Source organism: Podarcis muralis, chromosome 9 (assembly GCF_964188315.1).
Source record: "Podarcis muralis chromosome 9, rPodMur119.hap1.1, whole genome shotgun sequence".
Classification (NCBI taxonomy): Eukaryota; Metazoa; Chordata; class Lepidosauria; order Squamata; family Lacertidae; genus Podarcis; species Podarcis muralis.
The window spans coordinates 13,070,443-13,089,207 of record NC_135663.1 but is presented as its reverse complement, the minus strand read 5'-3'; the positions used below and the strand labels follow the sequence as shown (position 1 = coordinate 13,089,207).

Below are 18,765 nucleotides of genomic sequence, written 5' to 3'. Positions count from 1 at the left end.
TATTAAAAGTGTCATGGTGCCAGCACAAAATGGCTTCCGTGGGCTTCCAGAAGAGAGGTGCTATGCTGGTGAATAGTGTCACCCACAAAAAAGCCATGGGGATAACAATACCTTACAGGGCTGTGCTAATATGAATCACTTTGAATACTTGAGGATATTACCTATGCATGAAGCATAACTCAATAACAGAGCCAGTGTGGGGTAGTGGTTAGAGTGTAAGACTAGGGCCCGGGAGACCAGAGTTCAAATCCTGACTCAGCCATGAAGCTCACTGGTTAACTTTGAGCTAGTCACTGTATGTCACTCTAACTTGCCTCATAGGAATGCTGTGAGGCTTAAAAAGGCGGGGAGGTATTATAATTATAATATTGTTGTTATTAAAATGTGCATACCGCCCTTCATCCTTAGATCTCAGGGTGGTTCACAACATAAAATTATATAATGAAGGCACCAAGCAAACCTCCCTGGGGAGAGTGTTCCGCAAACAGGGAGCCACCACAAAAAGGCCCGTTCTCATCTTGCCACCTTCCAGACCTCACGTGGAGGAGGCACACAATGTAAGACCTCAGAGGATGATCTCTAGGGTCTGGGTAGGTTCATATGGAGAGAGGCTGTCTTTGAAGTATTGTGGGCCTGAGCTGTTTAAGGCTTTATTGGTCAAAACCAGCACTTTGAATTGGGCCCAGAAGCTAAAGTACAGCCAGTGAACTTGGGCCACGATTGGTGTCATATGCTGAAACCGCCTTGCAGCCTGGCTGCCGAATTCTGCACTAGCTGAAGTTTCCGAACCGTCTTCAGAGGCAGCCCTGCATGTAATGCATTGCAGCCATCTAACCCTATAGGCCACCCTGTCTGTTCCTTGGAGGAACGGTGAGATATGGATGAAACTGATTGATGAATTAATTATTTTCTTTTCCTTTGGCAGATGTACCGGAAAAATGTGCAGCAAATCATCCAGAATCTCATTCGTAAGCTGGCCTCCCTTAGCCAGTACGAGGAGGTGCTTGCAAAAATCAACGCGAGCTCGACGGACCGGCTGACGGTCCTGAAGACCAAACCCCAGGCCATTCAGAGGGATATCATCACCGTCTGCAGCGACCCTTACATGCTAGCCCAGCAGCTGACTCACATAGAGCTAGTGAGTTGACGCTGTCCTTCTCTCCGCTGCCTCCTTATCTTGCTAGTGTTCTGTGTTCGCCTTTCGTTGACGGCCGTGTGCGAATTTTGCCACCGGTCCTGATCCCTCTCCTTTCCCTTTTCTGCAGGAGAGGCTCAACTACATTGGACCACAGGAGTTTGTCCAGGCATTTGTACAAAAGGACCCGCTGGATAACGACAAGGTGAATGAGGGTGCTGGGTGGACATTCGCCCGGGTGCTAGGTTTCAGTCAGTCTACAGGACAAGTTCAGCTAGTTCAGTCAGTAGAGCATGAAGGTCTTAATGTCAGGGTCGTGGGTCCGAGCCCCACGTTGGGCAAAAGATTCCTGCATTGCGGGGTTGGACTAGAATCAGTGGTTCTCAACCTTGGGTCCCCCAACGGTTTTGGCCTACAACTCCCATGATCCCTAGCTCACAGGACCAGTGGTCAGGGATGATGGGAGTTGTAGGCCAAAAACATCTGGGGACCCAAGGTTGAGAAAGGCTGTGTTATGTACTGAAGTTCTCACCCTCGGCCAGCAGGGGGGATACTGTAGATAGTTTTCACTCAGGTCCACATATGCAAATAAGGGATTGAAAGTGACGTTCAGTGATTGGATAGTTACAGAAAATGGTTACTGTTGCGTTCTAGTGGAGCTCTATATAAGCAGGCTGGCTGAACCCTTCAGTTCAGTTCTGTTCTGGCCTGTGAATAAACAAGAACTGTTTGAAGAATCGCTGTGTCGTCTGATATGTTTACCCACAACTTAACAGGCTGGACTAGATCATTCTCTTGATCCCTTCCAACTGTATCATTCTGCGATTATGCGTGATTCTCTGAACTCCATTGATAATCTAGGATTGCAACACTGAGACCAGGACTATGTGGGTTCCATATAGGAGGAGCAGCAGGGGAAGAAATGAGAGGATGGGTAGGAACATGGCAGTGCAGAGACTGAAGAGGTTGCCTGTGGTTGCTTTTGGCTTCCTGAAGAGTCATGTCACTCCATGATGCTGAACAGGAAGTTCATTGGGAGGGTAAAACCGTCACCAGATTACAGCATCTGTGGACTTGTTTTAACATCATCAACATACACGTGAAGCACTACGATACCACTTTAAACAGTCATGGCTCCCCCAAAGAATCCTGGGAGCTGCAGTTTCGGGGACTTGTTAGGAGACCTTTATTCCCCTCACAGATGTGAGAGCCAGTGTGGTGTAGTGGTTAAGAGCAGTAGACTCGTAATCTGGTGAACCGGGTTCACGTCTCCGCTCCTCCACATGCAGCTGCTGGGTGACCTTGGGCCAGTCACACTTCTCTGAAGTCTCTCAGCCCCACTCACCTCACAGAGTGTTTGTTGTGGGGGAGGAAGGGAAAGGAGAATGTTAGCCGCTTTGAGACTCCTTAGGGTAGTGATAAAGCGGGATATCAAATCCAAACTCTTCTTCTTCTTTTTCTACTATTCTGAGAGTGGTTTAACAACCCATCCCTCCTCCCAGGGAACTCTGGGAATTGTAGTTCTGGAAGGGGAATGCCGCTTAGGTATTATACATAAAACCTCATTTAAACCAAGGCGAAGTAAAGACAGTAATAAAGCTGTAGAAGTTGAATTTCCCCCCGCTTGGAAACACGGCATGGGAAACAAACGGCTGTTCTTGTCTTCTCAGAGCTGCTATGGTGACCGGAAGAAGGCCCGGAACCTGGAAGCCTACGTAGAATGGTTCAACAGGCTCAGCTACTTAGTTGCCACAGAAATATGCATGGTAAGCAAATCAGATTACAGTTTGGGGGTTGGGTGCCATACTTGTAACACTCTTCCACATCAAAAAAATCTCCCTGCAAGTAGTAAACTGAAAATGGGGGTGTATGCTAAATATTCCTCTAGTTCAGGCTTCCTCAACCTCAGCCCTCCAGATGTTTTTGGCCTACAACTCCCATGATCCTTAGCTAGCAGGACCAGTGGTCAGGGATGATGGGAATTGTAGCCTCAAAACATCTGGAGGACCGAGGTTGAAGAAGCCTGCTCTAGTTTATGTTGGGAATGTGTTCAACTAGGTGTTTTGTTTTTAACATGGAGGAGAATTTAAAATATGATGCCCTGCCCTCTCTCTACTTTGAAATAGTATATCCCTCCAACAATTTGGGTCTGCCAGTGAGCCCCAATGATGCCAGGTAACACTGCCAGGCCTGCAAATACGTGTGTTAATCGGCTCTAGATTTCAGTCCCTGTGCAAAATCCTTTTTTCGGATGATTTTAATTTGCTCACCCAAAGAGAATAAAATGTGTGCGAGCCTGAAGTACCTAGCTAAGGTTAGCAGAAGGGCCTCGATAGCCCTCCACTGAATGCGAGATGCGAGTCCCATTGTGATTTTCTGTCAGTTCTGAAACAGCCACTAGAACATAGATCAAATATACCAAGCGTGGAGCTGATGGAACAACCTAAAGTCCTCCTTGTGTTGCAAGTTCTTGTACTGCATCTATAGAATAATGTTAAATTACAGTGCCATAGATGGTAGGGACAGTGATTTTTTTGGCAAAAAGATGAGGCGTTGGCACTCATGAAAGTGCCGTGGGTGCCAGCGCAAAATGGCCGCCATGGGTAGGAAAAAAGATATTCTTGTACTCTCTACCAGTGAGTACTGTTACAAAAGAACCCTCTGGATATAGATATATGTACCTGCGCTTTCCCCCTTCATTTGTCCCTTCCTCTGCAAGAAATAAATTAAATGAAATTAAATATATTCTCTTTTGGGTTTGTTTTCCTTCAGCCTGTGAAGAAAAAGCACCGAGCGAGGATGATAGAGTACTTCATTGATGTGGCCCGGGAGTGCTTTAACATTGGCAACTTCAACTCATTAATGGCCATTATTTGTAAGTATAGATGGGAATCCTTCGTAGTCGCATGGTATTTTTAAGTTGTTGCTTGTTAAAGGGTGTTTGGTTTGGAGAATGAGTTGGCTCACCTCAGTCTGATTCAGGCCAGATCTGGGCTAATAATAATAATAATAATAATAATAATAATAATAATAATAATAATAATAATTTATACCCCGCCCATCTAGCTGGATTTCCCCAGCCACTCTGGGCAGCTTCCAACAGAATATTAAAATACAATAACCTATTAAACATTAAAAGATTCTCTAAACAGGGCTGCCTTCAGATGTCTTCTAAAAGTTTGGTAGTTATTTTTCTCTTTGACATCTGGTGGGAGGGTGTTCCACAGGGCGGGTGCCACTACCGAGAAGGCCCTCTGCCTGGTTCCCTGTAACTTGGCTTCTTGCAGCGAGGGAACCGCCAGAAGGCCCTCGGCGCTGGACCTCAGTGTCCGAGCACAACAATGTGGCTCCTTCAGGTATACTGATGCCTTGTCCAACTTGTGACACTGCAGATGTGGTTAGACTCCAGCTCCCATCAGCCCCAGGGAGCATGGTCAAACTGAACTGGCTTTCTTCCCACTCTCTAGTTGTAGCTTAGCCAGAAACATGTGGGGGACAGCAGGTCAGGGAAGATTTATATTGTTGCTGCCAACAGCTGTACCCTGTGTCTCCCCACTCCTGCCACACAACTGCTCTGTAATGTAATATCTCTAAACAGATAGAACTGTCTTGTTGCTTTGCAGAGTGAATAATAATAATGATACTTACCTGTTATATTGCACAGTATCTCCAGTTAGGACCCAAGCAATTCTTTTGATTGCAAATTGTTTTAACTGATTTTAATATTGTGTTTCTGTATTGTCACAATCCACACTAGGATTAAGAAATACGATGATAGTTCAGATTGCTTCACATCCATTATCTAGCTGTAATCCTTACAACAACCCTGTAGTTATTGGTATTACCCCCAATTTGAGGAGGGAAGGACTGAGGCCGAGAGAGAATGGGGTGCCAAAGGTCACCATGGCAGAGGCAAGATTGGGAACAAACCCTTCCTGATTCTTAGTTTTGTCTTTCACGCTGTGTACAAACCCTGCATTTAAAGTATCTGACTTCTCCCAAAAACGAATCTGGGGAGCTGTAGTTTGTTACAGGAGCTGAAAATTGCAAACTACATTTCCCAGGATTCTTTGAGGGAAAGTAATGTGCTTTTAAATGTTTGGCGTGCACATAGCCTTAGTCCCAACTCTCAGGACAGAGGACAGAAGGATGTGAGGCTGCTTTTGCTACCAGACCTGCAGTTCCAGTACTTTCACATCTTCATAATGCTGTAAGGAGGCCAGAATGGCTATCTTTGCAAATATTCAATTCCCTGCCCCCTGCTTTTTAAATATATCTAGTCCAGGATAATCATGTGCTCTTTCGCTCTTGTTTCTGCATCTTCCTTGCGGCCTTTTGAACTAAAAGCTGGAATGAATATGAGCCCTGTCTCCAGGCTAAAGAAAACCTGGTCAAAAGTCAAGACGGCCAAATTCGACATTCTCGAGGTAAATGCGGTTTAGTCACCTGAAATCCTGTTTATCCAGTTATCAGCCAGGGGGACAAGTGGTTCTCATCATCTATGCAAAGATATCTACCTATTCTGTCCATTTTTTCTATCCCTAATGCTAGTTCCATTAAAGATTGGAGAGGGTGGGTAATATCTTAAAATGTTCTGACTACACACTGCTGCTTACAGTGTAGCAACAAGAGAAGCTCCAAGCCCATTAGAAAAATATATAGTAGTCTATGCTTTCCATATGCCATTTAATGGGCAACGCTTTATTTATTTATTTTGAACGTTTGTAATCTCTCCTTCACCTGAATGTCCCAGGGCAAGGGATGCAAACATAATAAAACAAAATAATATACTAAAAGGAACATTACACTGAAAATCTATTCCGTGGGCAAATATGCAGAACATGGGTCTCAATTTGTTAAATTTCCTATTACTTCCAACTAGCTTATCTGACTCAAATGTCTGATTATCTAAGTATGGAGGTATACAGTGGCTTATCTCCATCCATCTCTGTCTCTCTTTCGAATTTTGGATGAGCTGGTTGTCTGCTTTATTTGTTTATTTCATAAAATTTACATATGTAAAAAGTAAACAAACCTCAGAGCAGTTTACAGATGAAGAAAACAATGAAATTATTGGTAACACCAGCAGCAAACTAAAAACTATCTAAAAACAGGCCGATTGCTGCTTTGTATCCGGTGCTCTTCCACTGAATTAAATGCTGGTCTTCTAAATAATTTTGTAGTGTCTGCTATGGCATGGAAATGTGAACATTTCCATTCTTTTTTTAAAAATCTAGCATCAAATGGACCCTTCCAGCAATTTTTACAATTACCGCACAGCTTTGCGTGGAGCAGCTCAGAGGTCTTTGACAGCACACAGCAACAGAGAGAAGGTATGATTTGCAAATATATTTGCGGTTGGCCAGGGATCAAATTTACTTATTAGGAGGTGTGCACCAGGTAAGCTATCTGCCTGGAGCACTGCTTCCTGCTAACTGGGAACTGTCTTGGGGGGGAAATGTGCATTTTTAGTCACTGATTGTCACTTTTCTCATAAACAAATGTAACATCTGGCCTGTCCTAAAGGGTTCTGTGTGCTTTGCACTTTAAAAAAATACTCTTGAATACTGTGCCAAGGTAATCAGAGTATCATGCCAAGGAAATCTCCCTTCTGCAACTTGTATAAATGATGCAAGCTAGGCCAGTTTGTATAGTTCTCTTGCTTTGGATAATTTATTCCGGTTTGGCTAGTCATGAGGAGAAGCAAGGAGCTATGCAACATCGCTGTCCATCGCCATTGGGGATATATTTTATCCATCCCTTGGGCTCCTCATATTTTGCCATACGTTGCCCACACGCTTTCGAACATTTTTGTTCTTTTAAAAAATGAAAGGTGAGGGCTAGTGGTGGCGTCAGAGGGACACGGGTGGCGCTGTGGGTTAAACCACAGAGCCTTGGACTTGCCAATCAGAAGGTTGGCGGTTCGAATCCTCGCAACGGGGTGAGCTCCCGTTGCTCAGTCCCTGCTTCTGCCAACCTAGCAGCTCAAAAGCACGTCAAAGTGCAAGTAGATAAATAGGTACCGCTCTGGCGGGAAGGTAAAAAAAACCACGGCGTTTCCGTGCGCTGCTCTGGTTCGCGAGAAGCGGCTTAGTCGTGCTGGCCACATGACCCAGAAGCTGTACACCGGCTCCCTCTGCCAATAAAGCGAGATGAGTGCTGCAACCCCAGAGTCGGCCACGACTGGACCTAACGGTCAGGGGTCCCTTTACCTTTACTAGTGGTGGCGTCAGAGGCTCTACTTTTTAAGCTAGCAGAAAGGAAGGCTTTATAATGGGAACCTTGCAGAATTTCATTCCAACTTCCATCATCCCCAGTCAATGTGGTTGATGGTCTTGAATGATGGAAGTTGTAGTCCAGCAACTTCTTGAAGACCACACATTCCCCAGGCATGTGTTTTAATAATGCAAATGAATCAAGCTGGAACACTAATTATTTGGGCAAGCCTTCCACTTCCACCCTGATGGGGAAATGTGATGTTATTCCTGTCCATGGCTGCCTTTGCAGAGAATCAGTTTCTTAGTGGGTTTTCTCTCTCATTTCCATTGCCCCAGAAATAGAGCCAAGGTAGAAAAGAGTGAGAAGCAAACACCTTGCTCTTTCCGGATGAAAGGTAGAAAGATGAAAGCTTTGCAGGCTGCTCCTCGGCCAAAAGATATTCTCTGAAATCCTTGTACTTTGAGGAAAGCAGTACATCCTTTAAAAAAAGCCAGCCTTTACCTGCATGATCAATTGTGGGTTGGGTTGTTTGTTTTGGTGGGAAGGGAATGCTAGCAGTAGAAACTACAGGAGGGGGTTGAAAAGATTATTATGGTCCAACACCCCATGAAATTGAGGTTGTGAAGTGGGAAAAGAGGAAGGTTCATATATCAGGTATTGAGACTCTTATGATAAGCTTGTAAGTTTGGAACTATACGGATATTGTGCATATGTGTCCCATGTGTTTGGATGCCAGATGCAATGGGAAACCCAAAGGGAAACTGGCTCCCATTTAGCTCCCAAGCTAAGTTCAAGAAGTTGGTTTTGGTGTGCAAAATCCCATAACACTTGGGACCAGGATACCTGAAGGACACCCCTTATATACCAAATCAGTCACTGCTAGGGCTGGGTGATATATCAATATATCATCCAAAACTGGTTTGAAGTCCATATCACGATATCGGTTTCATTATTTTTGACCTGCCGACATCGCGAATCATGATGTGTGTCAAAACAAAACAAATTCCTTCCAGTAGCACCTTAAAGACCAACTAAGTTAGTTCTTGGTTTGAGCTTTCGTGTGCATGCACACTTCTTCAGATACACATGATGTGTGTGTGTGTTATGCAAAAATCACAATGTGAGAAAAACCGTGCAGCCAGCCCATGCCTTTATGTAGATCCGCGCTTATTTCAGACATTGTGATATATTTGTATATCACGGTGTTGAAAACCAGGTATCACCCAGCCCTCGTCGCTGTGCTGTGGAGATGGGGGCCTCCCGCAGATACCATCTTATTAGGAGGTCCATTCCACACAACATAGGAATCGGGTCTTTATATTGTCACAGCACCAGTCCTTTGGAATCACTCCCCGCTTGAATATCAACTAGGCCTCATCTCCGTTGTCTTTTCGGTGCCAAGCAAAGACTTCTCTCTTTCATCAGGCCTTTTAAATTGAGGTTTCCCAGTGTGTGGTTGTATCGGGATGGTTTTTAAGATGTTTGCTCACTTGTTGCTTGCTGCCCTGGGGTCCTTTGGGAAGAAGAGCCAGGGTATAAATTTAATAAATTAGCAAATACATCCAGAGTGAAGAACCTTCATCTCAAGGTTGGCCACAGTCCTGCTTAATTCCAGCTGGGCCTTAGGAATTTGCAGGGAGTGTAAAGAAAGATCCTTGAAGGCGTTTCAGAAGATGGCAATGCCATGGCAGTTCCCAGGCATTACCACTTTCAGTCTTGTTGTTGTTCATGGTTTTCAGAATACACTTAACAACTCATAACAACTCACTTAATACTTGTGTTCAGCCCCGATCCCTGGCCTTTGGTAGAAAGAGTGTGTGCCTTAGACAAACAGTGTCACTATTATGCTAGCTTCAGCGCTGCTGAAAGGGAGGGGAAGGCTACTAGGCAGTGTCAACGGTGCTGAACTAGATGAATAAAAAGGTCAGACTTTGTATAAAGCACCTTAGAAATGCTCCTTTGCCTTCAGGCTACGTGCATTAGCCGTTTTCAAGTTTTTACTGGAACACCTTGACTTCGCCCATTGTTGTGCTTCCTCCCTTCTGGAACTAGATGCTAACTAAGCCTGTTGTTCCCCTTCTTCCTTAGATCGTCATCCCTTTCTTCAGCCTGCTTATCAAGGACATTTACTTCCTCAACGAGGGCTGCGCCAACCGCCTGCCCAACGGTCACGTCAATTTCGAAGTAAGTAGAGCATGCTCCGAATTTCTTGATGTGTCTGTGTGTGGTTTGTTTTTTTAACCAACAAGCTCTGCTAATTAAACTGTGAGCAGAAAGCCTTGCCAGAGGGTTGGCTGCCCATCTCTTGATGCTAATTGTGAGCATGACTAGTCCCGGAGGTCTAGACTTAATCATTTGGTGTCTGCTGCCGGGTCCTGTTGGCAAAGACCCCACCCTTTGGGGGGGAAATGTCTGCTCTGACTTTGTCTCTTTCACTGCTTGTGGTTGGCTATGCCCTTCCTCTAAAAACAGACAAGCATTCAGGTTCCCTCCCTCCCTCTCTACATCTGTTTTAGGGCCACATCTGCACTATACATTTCAAGCAGAATCATAGAATTGTAGAGTTTGGAAGCATAGCTGTCAACTTTTCCCTTTTCCTGCAAGGAATCCTATTCGGAATAAGGGAATTTTTCTTTAAAAAAGGGAAACATTGACAGCTATGGTAGGAAGGGACCCTGAGGGTCATCTTCTTCAATCCCCTGCAATGTAGGAATATTTTGCCCAATGTGGGGTTCAAACCCATGACCCTGAGATTAAAGGTCTCATGCTCTACTGACTGAGCTGTCCCATTTTAAACTGTCATGGCTTCCACCAAAGAATCCTGGGTACTGAGAGTTGTTAGGAGACCCCTATTCCTTTCACAGATTATGAAGCCCACTTCCTGGGAGTTGTAGCTCTCTTAAGGGTGAAGCATCACCGTCATATAAGGGTGAAGTGGTGTCATCAGTTCTTCAGAAAAAGAGTGTACCTCTATCGTAAGGGACGCGGGTGGCGCTGAGGTCTAAACCACAGAGCCTGGGGCTTGCCGATCAGAAGGTCGGTGGTTTGAATCCCCGCAACAGGGTGAGCTCCCGTTTTTCAGTCCCAGCTCCTGCCAACCTAGCAGTTCAAAAGCACGTCAAAGTGCAAGTAGATAAATAGGTACCACTCCGGCGGGAAGGTAAACCGCGTTTCCGTGCGCTGCTCTGGTTCGCCAGAAGCAGCTTAGTCATGCTGGCCACATGACCTGGAAGCTGTACGCCCGCTCCCTCGGCCAATAAAGCGAGTTGCGCACCGCAACCCCAGAGTCAGCCATGACTGGAGCTAATGATCAGGGGTCCCTTTACCTTTTTACCTCTGTCGCAGCTGTTGGAAATACTAATTTGGAATTTTACACCACGCATCCCTCTCTTTTCTTGACTCAGACTTTGATTAGTTGTTGGGTTTGTTTTCTTTTTGTGAACATGTTTTTACTGACCTTCTCTGCCCTCTATTAAATTCCAGAAATTTTGGGAACTGGCTAAACAAGTGAGTGAGTTTATGACGTGGAAACAAGTTGAGTGCCCTTTTGAAAGAGACCGGAAAATCCTTCCATACCTGCTCACCGTCCCAGTCTTCAGCGAGGATGGTAAGAGATGTGCAAACACTAGTCATTGAGCAGTGCGCCTGCTGTCATCTATCACTTTATTTTTGGGAAATACAGAAGACCACCCTAGCTTTGTTGGAAGTAGCCCCTTGGGAGAAGAAGGGCAGAGTTAGCATTTGATACACCTGTGAGTCTCTGGGAAAGAGGGGTACAAAAAACCCACAGTACTACAAGTTAGTGATGAAAGGCCAGCTTTATACAGTGCTGATTGGCTAGCATCCATAGCATCATCAAAACAACCCCCGCTTCCAATCGCAAAGGATAGTGGTTTGCTCTTATCAATGAATAAAGGTACATAATAGCTCTAGAAACGAAGGAAAGAAGGAAGGAAGGAAGGAAGGAAGGAAGGAAGGAAGGAAGGAAGGAAGTCCATCTGAATCACAGGATGGAGAAGCAAGACAGTCCCTGCAACAGAAAAACATTTGATTCACAATTAAAACAATGCAAGTCTAGAAATAATGGTTGTTTAAATCTGGCGACTGTGCTTCAAATAATGGTTGTCGCCTGCCACGAATGTCCCAACTCAGATAGAAAGGTGGCATGTAATTAATTGCAATAATTCAAAAATCCATAGCCAAATATTCTAACCACAAATAGCAGGAGGAGGACAGTCATTACAGAAGATCAGGATGGATATATTATTCTGCAAGCAGTTTTTTTAAATAAAAAAAAATTATAAGAGGGTTCTTTACCATCCAGACCTTGTTACTGTACACTTGGAAGTGACATGGCCCCTACCCCAAGCGTTGAGATGCTGAAGAAATCCTCTGAGGCAAGGACTGAAAGATAGCTATTTTATTTGTTGCATTTGCGTCCGACTTCTTTGCCAGGGAGCTCAACACAATTCTCCCCCTCCTCATTTTAATCTCCACAATGACCTTGTGAGGTAGGTTAGGCTGAGAGTGAGTGACTTGCCCCGGAGCTCTTCCAGTGAGCTGAGTGGGGTTTTGAACCCTGGTCTCCCGGGTCCCAGTCCGACACTCTACCCATTACACTACACTGGCTCGCATGCCTGTAATGACGACGTTCTGTTTCTTCTGACTGCAGCACTTTACTTGGCTTCCTACGAGAGCGAAGGCCCCGAGAACCACATTGAAAAAGACAGATGGAAGACTCTCAGGTCAGTGTCAAAGGGGATTGCCGTCAGATAAATCAGCAGACTGCAAAGCTGCTTGAATGCTAAGACACCTTCGATAGCAAGTGTTCCACTGCTGCATGCCTCAACAGATGGACACAGTGTGAACTTGCTTCCAAAAAAAAGTCATATTTAATTTCTGTGCTTTCCCAAAGTATTAGCACACAAGCTGTTTCATCTTCCTGTTTTTTTGGTCTTTCCACCCTTCCTTCCCCAGTGTATTAGGAACCTCCTTTTTCATCTTTAAAAATTGAATGAATGCATTTTTTTTTGCCCAGACAGATTTCCAGTTTCCTTCCCTTTCTTGTTTGAAGGCTTTTGTCCAGTCAGTCATGCATGTTTCTAAATTCTCCTAAAATTAACTTCTTGTGCTGATTCAGGCCTGGTGCCCTTTTGTATGCTGCTAGGCTTCAACTCCCATCATTCCTTAACAATTGGACATGATGGGAGCTGGAGTCTAACAATAGCTAGAGCACACCAGGTTAGGGAAGGGATGCGGGTGGCGCTGTGGGTTAAACCACAGAGCCTAGGACTTGCCGATCAGAAGGTCGGCGGTTCGAGCAGTTCGAAAGCACGTCAAAGTGCAAATAGATAAATAGGTACCACTCCAGCAGGAAGGTAAAAAGGCATTTCGATGCGCTGCTCTGGTTTGCCAGAAGTGGCTTAGTCATGCTGGCCACATGACCTGGAAGCTGTACACCAGCTCCCTCGGCCAATAAAGTGAGATGAGCGTCCCAACCCAAGAGTCGGCCACGACTGGACCTAATGGTCAGGGGTCCCTTTACCTTTACCTTACTGTGCTCCCGAGAGCCACAAGCCCTAAAATACACCCAGACCCATTTGGTGGACAGTTCAGAGAGAGACCAACAAATTCAACCTCTGAGACAATCTGTGGAGCAGTTTCCCAGTGTCCTAATCAATGGGGAGCTGTCTTAATAGCCTCAGTTTGTTGTCCTTCCTGCCCATGGGGTGGTCTTCGCTGTCAGCTCCTCAGATGCCATATTGCTCCTTGTAGAAAGGAGGAGAACCGAAGCAAAACTTGAATTAATTGGCTGTGGCTGCCATTGGTTTGGGCTTCATTTGTCATTGGTTTTGGCGCCACCTGCTGTTGGGCTCCCACCTGTCCTACCAGCCACCTCTGTTCCTAATGAGTGTCCTCTCTACTCCTCTGTCTTTTAGGTCAACGCTTCTTGGAAGGGTTTAATCCATGACTGGCTTCCTGCTGCTGCTGCTGCTGCTGCTGCTGTTGCTGCTGCTGCTGTGCTGACGTGGATTATTTTTTTAATTGAAGGCCATTATTGATGTCACTTATTTATTTTCCCCCTCCTCCCCCTCCCTCCCTCTTTAAATCAAGTGACATTTTAAGTTATAAGAGCTGTGCAGCTAGTTAAGACATGTCAGGACTTTATTAAACTTAAGGAACAACCGCAAGTTAACTCGAGAACAAGCAGACCGGCTTCTCAAACCTGATGGATCATCAGATTAAGTGACTGGTTTGTTTTGGGTGATTGATCAAAAGACAGCGATGAGAAAAAACCGTTTGAAGATCTGACTCGTCTTTGAATCATTTCAAAACACCTGGATGGGATTCCATCACCACCTTAAAAAAAACACTTTCGCCTCGCTGCTCCTTTGTATTAACAACTTGCTGCTACTTGTGGGCTGGAGTCTCCAACAAACTTTCATTCCAACTGCTGGCATCTCGTTTTTCGACTGCGTCATGTTTTGAGCGGTGAATGGAAAGGAAAACTGTCTCGGGCTGATATTTTGGTCAGCGAATATAAGAACTTGGGTTTCCTCCTTGGGGAGAAGAAGAAACATTCACGGCAAAGTGACATGGGCTGCTTAAGATTTGTGTTTATTTATCGTGGGAAAGGGATTAATGATTATTCCTTTGGGGTCGTTGGGTTTTCTGTTTGTTCTGTTTCTTCCTTGAGTTTGCTGCTGGCTGGCAAACTATTGTTGTGGTATTATTTAAAAATGAGAAGTGATTAAACTCAGTGCTGTGATAGGAAAAGCAGAGACACTAGAAGGAAATGTAGCAAATGTAGCTAGACTCTGTAGAAAAGAAACCCTCTCCCCAATTTATAGTTACACTGTCTTTTTATTTGTTTCTGAAGGGCACGTTTACACGGTAAACATAATCTGGTATGAATCTGATTTAACTTTCTGGCTTTATCCAGAAAACCTCTGGAACTGTAGCTATCTGAAAGTAGTCAGGGTAGAGACCTCCAGCTCAGGACTGGAGGAATGACTCTAGATGTAATTGGACTACAACTCCTGCTCTTCCTTGTTCATAAATCTATTTCCTCCCATAGTTTCTTGGGGAGCCAAAACATTTAAACCAATTTGAAAGTCTTAACTTTCTAATGTAGACGTCACCAAATGGTCTGCATCTCCTTCCCACCCCAGGTTATTGGTTGAACAATTTGACTTATTATTTCCTCTTCAAAAATTGCAGCTCAGACCGTGGGTAGATCAATGCCTTTATTGAGGGTTTTTGAGAAAAACGGAAGTAATGGTTGAAGTAATGTGTGACCCAGTAAAGCTAACTGGAATTGTGTGATGTCTTAAAGACAAGGGAAGGATAATCTTCTGCTAAAGTGTGGGTTGAAAACAACCGACTGTCTTTTGCTTCATGAGTTTATGAGCAATGTTTTGACTGTGAAAGAGGGCCTCTTGTTATACATTCTGTAGTAACCGGAATGCTTAGCCACTGTATTTTGCCCTCTAGGAAATTCTGCCAAATGAAGCATAACCCTCCATTATTAGGCAGCCTAATGTTCAAGGTGGGGGTCCTTCATTTGCCAGAATCGTCTTCTAAGCACAGGGATTTGTATGTAATCGGTGCCGCCGTTCAAAATTGAAAATAAATATATCTATATCTACACTTGCATTGCCCTGCGTACTTGTAGATTTGGAAAAGGAATTCAAGGCTCGACTCTTCTTCTTCTCTAATTACTTCTGCAAGAAAAGAGACACCCTATTGAAAAAGAATGGCGGCTTCTGCTCCTTGAGAGATGTGCAGGATCCCACTGTTAAGAATTTACACTACTACCACCCTGTGATCACAGCTTGTATTGACAGAGTTTGTATGCGTGTCTTGGTTGACGAAAGGGTGTAGACTCCCATGGGCTGTTCCTAGTTTCTCTGAGCCATACTCAACTCATTTATATAAATGATATTTATTTACATATAATCACATTACGTAACATCATAAAATAACCTCTTATTTTATCTCTTTGGCTCAGCTGAGCCTAACGACTTCCATCCCTCCCGTCTCATGGTTTACATTACATTACATTACATTACTCAACCTGAATAGGTAGCAATTTCATATTAAAGGTAAAGGTACCCCTGACCATTAGGTCCAGTCGTGATGGACTCTGGGGTTGCAGCGCTCATCTCGCTCTATGAGCCGAGGGAGCCGGCGTTTGTCCGCAGACAGCTTCCGGGTCATGTGGCCAGCATGACTAAGCTACTTCTGGTGAACCAGAGCAGCGCACGGAAACGCCGTTTACCTTCCCGCCGGAGCGGTACCTCTTTATCTACTTGCACTTTGAGGTGCTTTCGAACTGCAAGGTTGGCAGGAGCAGGGACCGAGCAATGGGAGCTCACCCCGTCACGGGGATTTGAACCGCTGACCTTCTGATCAGCAAGTCCTAGGCTCTGTGGTTTAACCCACAGCGCAAATCTTCAAATAACCCTGCTAATGGTGTTAATTGCTTACACTTGTCTTTCAGATATAATATAATATAAATACAATATAAATTTGTCCCAGTCCTTCTGGAATGCTTGGTCTCGCTGGTTCTGGGTTCTTCCCATCTAAGTTGAACTCAGGCTTGCTAGAGAGGTTAAAAGCAACAAAAAAGGCTTTTATGGGTATGTTCGTAGCAAAAGGAAGAACAAAGAAACCGTGGGGTCACTCAGAGGAGAAGATGGTGATATGCAAACAGGGGACACAGAAAGGGCTGAACTCCTCAATGCCTTCTTTGCCTCAGTCTTCTCCGATAAAGAAAACAATGCCCGACCTGAAGAATTTGGAGCAAATGATTCAGCAGAGGAAACACAGCCCAGAATAACTAAGGAGATAGTGCAAGAATACTTGGCTAGTCTAGATGTATTCAAGTCTCCAGGGCCAGATGAACTGCATCCAAGAGTATTAAAAGAACTGGCAGATGTGATCTCAGAACCACTGGCAGTCATCTTTGAGAATTCCTGGAGAACAGGCGAAGTCCCGGCAGACTGGAGGAGGGCAAATGTTGTCCCTATTTTCAAAAAGGGGAAAAGAGAGGACCCAAATAATTACCGCCCAGTCAGTCTGACATCAATACCAGGGAAGATTCTGGAGCAGATCATTAAGCAAACAGTCTGTGAGCACCTAGAAAGGAATGCTGTGATCACCAATAGTCAGCATGGATTTCTGAAAAATAAGTCATGTCAGACTAACCTGATCTCGTTTTTTGACAGAATTACAAGCCTGGTAGATGAAGGGAACGCAGTGGATGTAGTCTACCTTGATTTCAGCAAGGCATTTGACAAGGTGCCCCATGATATTCTTGTAAAGAAGCTGGTAAAATGCGGTCTTGACTATGCTACCACTCAGTGGATTTGTAACTGGCTGACTGACCGAACCCAAAGGGTGCTCATCAATGGTTCCTCTTCGTCCTGGAGAAGAGTGACTAGTGGGGTGCCACAGGGTTCTGTCTTGGGCCCGGTCTTATTCAACATCTTTATCAACGACTTGGATGATGGACTCAAGGGCATCCAGATCAAATTTGCAGATGACACCAAACTGGGAGGGCTGGCTAACACCCCAGAGGACAGGATCACACTTCAAAACGACCTTGACAGATTAGAGAACTGGGCCAAAACAAACAAGATGAATTTTAACAGGGAGAAATGTAAAGTATTGCACTTGGGCAAAAAAAATGAGAGGCACAAATACAAGATGGGTGACACCTGGCTTGAGAGCAGTACATGTGAAAAGGATCTAGGAGTCTTGGTTGACCACAAACTTGACATGAGCCAACAGTGTGACGCGGCAGCTAAAAAAGCCAATGCAATTCTGGGCCTCATCAATAGGAGTATAGCATCTAGATCAAGGGAAGTAATAGTACCACTGTATTCTGCTCTGGTCAGGCCTCACCTGGAGTACTGTGTCCAGTTCTGGGCACCACAGTTCAAGAAGGACACTGACAAACTGGAACGTGTCCAGAGGAGGGCAACCAAAATGGTCAAAGGCCTGGAAATGATGCCTTATGAGGAACGGCTAAGGGAGCTGGGCATGTTTAGCCTGGAGAAGAGGAGGTTAAGGGGTGATATGATAGCCATGTACAAATATATAAAAGGATGTCACATAGAGGAGGGAGAAAGGTTGTTTTCTGCTGCTCCAGAGAAGCGGACACGGAGCAATGGATCCAAACTACAAGAAAGAAGATTCCACCTAAACATTAGGAAGAACTTCCTGACAGTAAGAGCTGTTCGACAGTGGAATTTGCTGCCAAGGAGTGTGGTGGAGTCTCCTTCTTTGGAGGTCTTTAAGCAGAGGCTTGACAACCATATGTCAGGAGTGCTCTGATGGTGTTTCCTGCTTGGCAGGGGGTTGGACTCGATGGCCCTTGTGGTCTCTTCCAACTCTATGATTCTATGATTCTATGATTCTAAGTTATCCATGTCTATTGATTTCAGTAGGTCTACTCTAAGTATAAATAGTATTGGATTCAACCCTCTTGCAGGTGGAATCATGAGGGGAAAATAACATTTGAAGAGATGAACACTTCTTACTAGTCACCATTCCCCACTCTATAAACTGAAGGGTGTGGCTCTCTAGCACAAAAAAGGAAGTAAAAATGAGTTGTTTTTAGAACTGCAGCTTTTAAAGTTCAATGGAAATTTTAAAAGCAGCAGGCTGAAGCTTATCTCCAGTCTTAGTACTGTGGCCCCATTAATTTATCTCTGATCGTAGCACTGTGGTGCTCAGCACTAATACAGGAGATAAGACTTCTCTCCGATCTTAGCACTTCATGCTTACGTTGGAGATAGCAAATCTCTGCACCTGACATCTTGCAACATCAGGTGATCGATGAGTGGGCATGTTTTGCTTAAAATGGCCTCGTAGGCCAAACCCAGAGGCCTGTCAGGCCTAATCATGCCCATGGAAAAGAGGTTCCCCATGATAATGGCAGCCACCTCACATGGTGTAATGGTGTTGGCCCTCTGTAGAAACTGGATAATTCATAATTCAACCGCGTCACAGATTTTCACCAATATGGCCACCTCTTCCTTTCTGTGTGAAATACTTCATTCAGCTCTACATTTCTATGCGCTCAGGCTACAGGTGTTAGGCCTGGTCACCATAAATGGTAGAACCTAGTGACTTCTAGAAGTTGCTGGATTAAAATTCCCCAAATCTCTGACCTTTGGCCATTTTGGCTGGGTCTTCCAGGAATAAAACAGCAGGTGGAGAAGTATGGCAACAGAGACACCTATCAAATATAGATGGAAGCAGATGAATGTTTATATCCCTCATTTCCTCATGGTAGTTCTTGACACTTATATTTTTCTTCTCGCCCACAACAACCTTTTGTGGTGGGTTCAACCCAGAGACAGTAACTAGCCCAAGGTGACCCAGTGAGTTTCAGGACTGAG

General features: G+C 44.7%; 1 protein-coding gene across 2 annotated transcripts in view; it reads left to right on the top strand.

Annotated features, from left to right (window-relative positions):
- Nucleotides 1–15,004, top strand: part of RASGEF1B (RasGEF domain family member 1B) — a 255,095-nt gene extending 240,091 nt beyond the window's left edge. For both annotated transcript variants that reach the window (XM_028743811.2, XM_028743812.2), the window contains 10 exons: nucleotides 926–1,138; nucleotides 1,266–1,340; nucleotides 2,806–2,901; nucleotides 3,908–4,010; nucleotides 5,483–5,562; nucleotides 6,373–6,468; nucleotides 9,443–9,538; nucleotides 10,838–10,961; nucleotides 12,027–12,099; nucleotides 13,294–15,004. In XM_028743811.2, coding sequence (XP_028599644.2) covers nucleotides 926–1,138; nucleotides 1,266–1,340; nucleotides 2,806–2,901; nucleotides 3,908–4,010; nucleotides 5,483–5,562; nucleotides 6,373–6,468; nucleotides 9,443–9,538; nucleotides 10,838–10,961; nucleotides 12,027–12,099; nucleotides 13,294–13,318 — 981 coding nt within the window. In that variant the 3' untranslated portion in view covers nucleotides 13,319–15,004. The remainder of the gene's footprint in view (nucleotides 1–925; nucleotides 1,139–1,265; nucleotides 1,341–2,805; nucleotides 2,902–3,907; nucleotides 4,011–5,482; nucleotides 5,563–6,372; nucleotides 6,469–9,442; nucleotides 9,539–10,837; nucleotides 10,962–12,026; nucleotides 12,100–13,293) is intronic.
- Nucleotides 15,005–18,765: the final 3,761 nt, after the last annotated feature.